The sequence below is a fragment of the Microtus ochrogaster genome, unplaced genomic scaffold, assembly GCF_000317375.1.
Source record: "Microtus ochrogaster isolate Prairie Vole_2 unplaced genomic scaffold, MicOch1.0 UNK5, whole genome shotgun sequence".
Taxonomy (NCBI): Eukaryota; Metazoa; Chordata; class Mammalia; order Rodentia; family Cricetidae; genus Microtus; species Microtus ochrogaster.
Window position 1 is genome coordinate 9137746 of NW_004949103.1, and position 5153 is coordinate 9142898.

At 35.9% G+C, this 5153-nt stretch overlaps 1 protein-coding gene across 1 annotated transcript in view; it reads right to left on the reverse strand.

Moving 5' to 3' along the window:
• The window catches only part of Fbxl5 (F-box and leucine rich repeat protein 5), a 44622-nt gene that overhangs the window by 29758 nt on the left and 9711 nt on the right, over positions 1-5153 (reverse strand). Inside the window, exons 2-3 of the mRNA XM_005365984.2 lie at positions 3904-4119; positions 554-649 (exon numbers count right to left, since the gene is read on the reverse strand). Coding sequence (XP_005366041.1) covers positions 554-649; positions 3904-4119 — 312 coding nt within the window. The remainder of the gene's footprint in view (positions 1-553; positions 650-3903; positions 4120-5153) is intronic.

A 5153-nucleotide genomic window follows, 5' to 3' on the forward strand; every position in this document is an offset into this window, starting at 1 on the left:
AGAGAGAGAGAGAGAGAGAGAGAGAGAGAGAATGGTCCTCATAGGATAGTTTCTCTGTATCTTAAGCTGGATACTCATTATGGAAAGAAGAAAAATTGTTTGCCAGGTATTTACTGTACACTATTTTATATACATGAGGCACAACAGCGATAAATTTAAAATCACCATTTAATTATTCAAGTCCACTCAGGAAAAAAATACTAAAAGCTCTTTAAATCTAGCATACAGAAAATATTTAAAGATTTACAGAATCTTCTAAAGGTTACGAAAAATTAGTGACAATTATGAACATATATCACAGTGCGATCACACATCACACACAAAAATACATATTTCTTAAGTAATTAAATTCATTCCTTCAGTGAAAGTAGCAAACTTTCTAAATAAAAATAAATTCTCACTGGATGCCATTCATGTTCCCAAAAGAATGCAGAGGATTCTGTCTACCAATAGAACATATTCTTTTTATGCATTATTTTGAAGAAATTGAGGCAAAATTATATTTTCTATTAAATTATGAATATAAATCACAACAAAGAAAAACTCTGCTTACCTCTTCTTCCTCTTTCATGTGAGGAAGAAAATCTCTTGTAAAAGCCTCCAATCTCTCTTTCAGCTGTTTTGCATAATTTAACTGCTCATACTCATTCTAGAAACAAACAATAATACACATTAGCAGGAAGTAAAGACATATATCATTAAAGCAGCACTCAGGAGAGAGCAGCAAATAGATCTCTAAGTTTGAGGCCAGCCTGGTCTCATACCAAGTTCCACACCAACCACGACAACATAGCAAGACAGTCTCAAATATACGTATAGGTTTGCTTCGTTCTATGTTGCCTGATTACAGGAAGTCAACTTAGTCTTTTAGCATAAACAATGTCCTTAGAGTTAGGATGCAGCGCAAGGCTGGAGCACTTATTAACATGCCCCACACTGTACACTCAGCCTTGGCACCACCGCCCACTCACAGTCCTTAAATAATAAGCTTTGAATTCTTTAGTAACCCTAATCTTTGGTTGTTTTTTATTAATTTTATTAAAATATAGCAAGTATATTTTAAAATATACTATAAAAAAGGTTTTATAATACATTTTATGCTATCCTTACAGATCACATATTACTATTACCATTTATAAAGGCAAGAAACATTTTAGAGTTCTAGATAACTCTCAACAGCCAAACATTTCTTCCACACATGAATTAAAATTACATTTCCCTGTAACTCATTCATCTGTTCTCTCTTCTCAATGAAAAAAATATGGGAAACTTAGAAAACAATGAAATATTTTAAAAATATACTGAAATTGTGGTGATTTGAATGAGAATATTTCCCAAAGGCTTTAGCATCTGAATTTTGGTTCATAGTGGCACTGCTTAGGGAAGACTTGGGGGTGCAGCCTTGCTGAAATAAGTATGTCATTCAGGGCAGAATCTGAGAGATAAAAATTCTCATCATTTCCAGTTCAGTCTCTCTACTTCCTGCTTCCTATTTGTGGTTTAAGAACTGAGTACTCAGCTCTCAGCTGCCAGTTCCCATCATACCTACCTGCTCGCACGCGCTCGCGCTCGCGCTCGCTCTCTCTCTCTCTCTCTCTCTCTCTCTCTCTCTCACACACACACACACACACACACACACACACACACACACACACACACACACACTGGAATGTTTAGGGACTCATCCCTCTGGAACTCAAAGCTCCAAATAAACCCTTTGATAAATTTTCTTGGCCATGGTGTTTTATTACAGCAATAAAAAAGTAACTAAGAGCTGGGCGGTGGTGGCGCACGCCTTTAATCCCAGCACTTGGGAGGCAGAGGCAGGCGGATCTCTGTGAGTTCGAGACCAGCCTGGTCTACAAGAGCTAGTTCCAGGACAGGCTCCAAAACCACAGAGAAACCCTGTTTCGGGAAAAAAAAAAGTAACTAAGACAGGTACTATTTCATTCTTTCTTTGGCCAGTTTTTTCCATTTAGATAATTTATTCAACTAATTTCCAATATTCAGCTCAATGTTGAATTCTGCTGGGATTCTACACATCCTTTAAGCATTTCCATGTATGGCTTCCAATTGCACTTGTATGTTAATAATTATCAAATTTGCTTTTCACACTAGTTCATTCTTTCTGCTCTTCAAATCTACCAGTGTCTTCTCTTCCTATTAATACATGGTTATATTATGTAAAAAGTTCAGAATAAGGCTTAATCCCTAGACCTCTTTCATGTACAAAGTCTAATACAATTCTCTTTCCCCTTTCTTCTAGCACTTTATAAAATCAGAGTATTCCATTGGTCGTAGGTCCTACATAATTTTCAAGTATGTACCTTCCCCTATATTTTTTAAAAAGCACTACTTTGGTTCAGACATTACTAACTACATAATACACGACTATGTTATAAAATACTAAGCGTACAAAGGAGCATTCAATAGAAAAGTTACCCTCTCTTCTGCAACCATTCAGTATGCTTTCCTCTACTAACCAACCACCTCCCCTCTGGATACAGACCAAGGGTTCCTCCTTCTACAGACTACTGGTAGAATTCTTTAGTTTGTTTTCTGGTCTTCAAAACTGATCCTCCAAGTGAAGGGTATATGGTGGCTTGATGGAGTTATAAACTCCTATGTTTCACTGAACTGAAAGGGTTAAATGAAGATTAACTTTCAAATATTTCTAAGACAAATATAATTAAGAAAACGTACATACATCCTTATCGTAAACTGCATGCATTTTCTTTTTCAATATTACTTTGTTTCTAAGATAAAAATCTCACTATGTACCCTTGGCTGGCCATGAACTAGTGAACCTCCTGCCTCTCCCTACTGAGCACTGAAACCTCAGACGAGTGCCACCATTCATGCCATAAAACTGAAACCGTCATCTTTAACCACTGTGCTCCTACAATAGGGAAAATAAAAGACGTAAACACTATGACTTCCATTCCATTTTTTTCCACTTTACAGACTGCAGTCAAGACCTTTTATGCTAGCAAAAACTCTCCATCTTCAATTTTATTTTGTTAGTTTTGTTTGAGAACAGATCTCACTATGTAGCCTTAGCTGGCCTGGAACTTACTATGGTCTACCAGGCTGCCCTTGAACTCATAACGATTCACTTCCTTCTGACTCCAGATTGCTGGGATTAAAGTATATGCTTCTAAATCTGGCACCATTTTTAATTTTAAATAAAATATATGGACTGAAGTATTATTCTAAACAAAAATTATACCTTTAGTTATTAGTACCTACATTAATACCTTTGTTTTTAAGAATTCAACAAATGTTTGTTAACAATTTTGGTAGTTAAAATTTCAACTTACAAAACTTTAAAATTTGGTAAACTTTATTAGGCATGACTAAAGGGCCAGTTCCAAAGACTCTTACCAGACTTGAGTTAGATCCTCTGAATCCTCTTTTCAATTAGGTAGGGCCTTAGATTCTGTCGTTAGCCTCTCAGGTCAATTTTGGTAAGAATCCTACTGAGGCAGTTAACAATAATCATCTGCTTTCAGTTTCTGACTATGACGTATCTCATCACAGCCCTTACTACTCTCTCAGCCTCAAGGATTTCATACCCTGGCTATCTCAGGAAAAATCCTGAAAAGTTAATTCTTTTATCCTTTTGGTCCTAATGTTTTTTTCTCAGTAATTTTTCATCCACTGGCTCTTCCTTGCTTCTTCTTGGCTCTGAACGCCTGTTTTTTTCTTGTATTCAAAACTGACCTTTCTCTGCCTTACTACAAGCCTCCACTGTAACCATTCCTCATGCACAGCCTTTTTAGCCATCATGAATAAATCAAGTGTTTTTCTTTAAAATAATACCATTTACTAAAGTTGCTAATAAAAATTACAGAGGCAGAATGGCACTATATCCAACACTTACATATCAATTTTTCAACTCACCTTAACATTCTTCAGCCCCTTTTCAAAGAGACTAAGCATCTCGGAGAGTTTATTGTCAGAATGTACATTGTAGATGGTCTGACTGCGTTGCTGAAGTAAACCAATAATGTATTCATTCTCAATTTGCTCATGCATTTTAAACTCCTTGAAAGTAGCATATAGAGACTGCAGAAGAGCACGGAAGTCGTTGTTGTTGGAAAAGTTGGTTTTAGAAAGCTGAATAAAAATTTAAAAAGACAGTAAGTAAATAGATGCAAATAAGAGACAATGTAACAAGAAACTTCCAACGCATACCTAAAGTTTTGTTCATAGCAAGGTATTTCCTTTATATCAATTACATTAAAGCACAAAGAAAAGATGTTCATAAAATAATAATTCATAGTTGTATAATTTAAAAGTGCCCTAGACTAAGAATATGTTGGCTGGCATTCTCAAATACCTGAAGATAAAGGAAAAATATCACATAGTTTACTTAAGTGAAAAGATCAGACCAAGTTCCCTTTATGCCTAAAAGGCCCTTTCTCTGTATCATAATTATACCAAAGACACCTAGAAGGATAAGCCTGGGATAATATGGCTTCTTTTCCTTAGTTCAAAATGTTCTTCATGCTCTTACACTACTACCATTTAAAAATTGGAAAATACTTCACTATAGTTTAAATTTCAGTGTCAAGATCAAACTGTTTAGGAAATAGTATAAAATATAGTTATTACATTACTAGATAATTTAAGAGAAGTGCACATACACACACACTACACAGACGCACTTTTTTTTTTTTTTTTTGAGCGAGGGAGTCTGTATGTAGACCTGGTTAGCCTCAAACTCACTATGAAAACAAGGCTGGTCTTGAACTCACAAAGACCCATTTGCCTCCACACCCCAAGAACTGGGATTAAAGGCATGACCAACCACACTCACAAGAGAAGTATATTTTTAAGAAAACTGTCAAAAATATGTAACACCTTAAGTATGCCATCGTTTTTTAAATTCTACTATTCAAATGGAGAAGAATTCCTATTCCAGTGTAATTCCAAGCTTTGACACTTAACAGAAAATTAAATTCTAAACTAACTCTTAAATACACACATAAAGAAATTAGTTTCTGCTGGGTGGTAGTGGCACAGCTTTTAATCCCAGCACTGGGGGGCAAGGGGGAGGCAGAGGTAGGTGAATTTCTGTGAGTTCAAGGCCAGCCTGGTCTACAAGAGCTAGTTCCAGGATAGGCCCCAATGTTACAGAGAAACCTTGT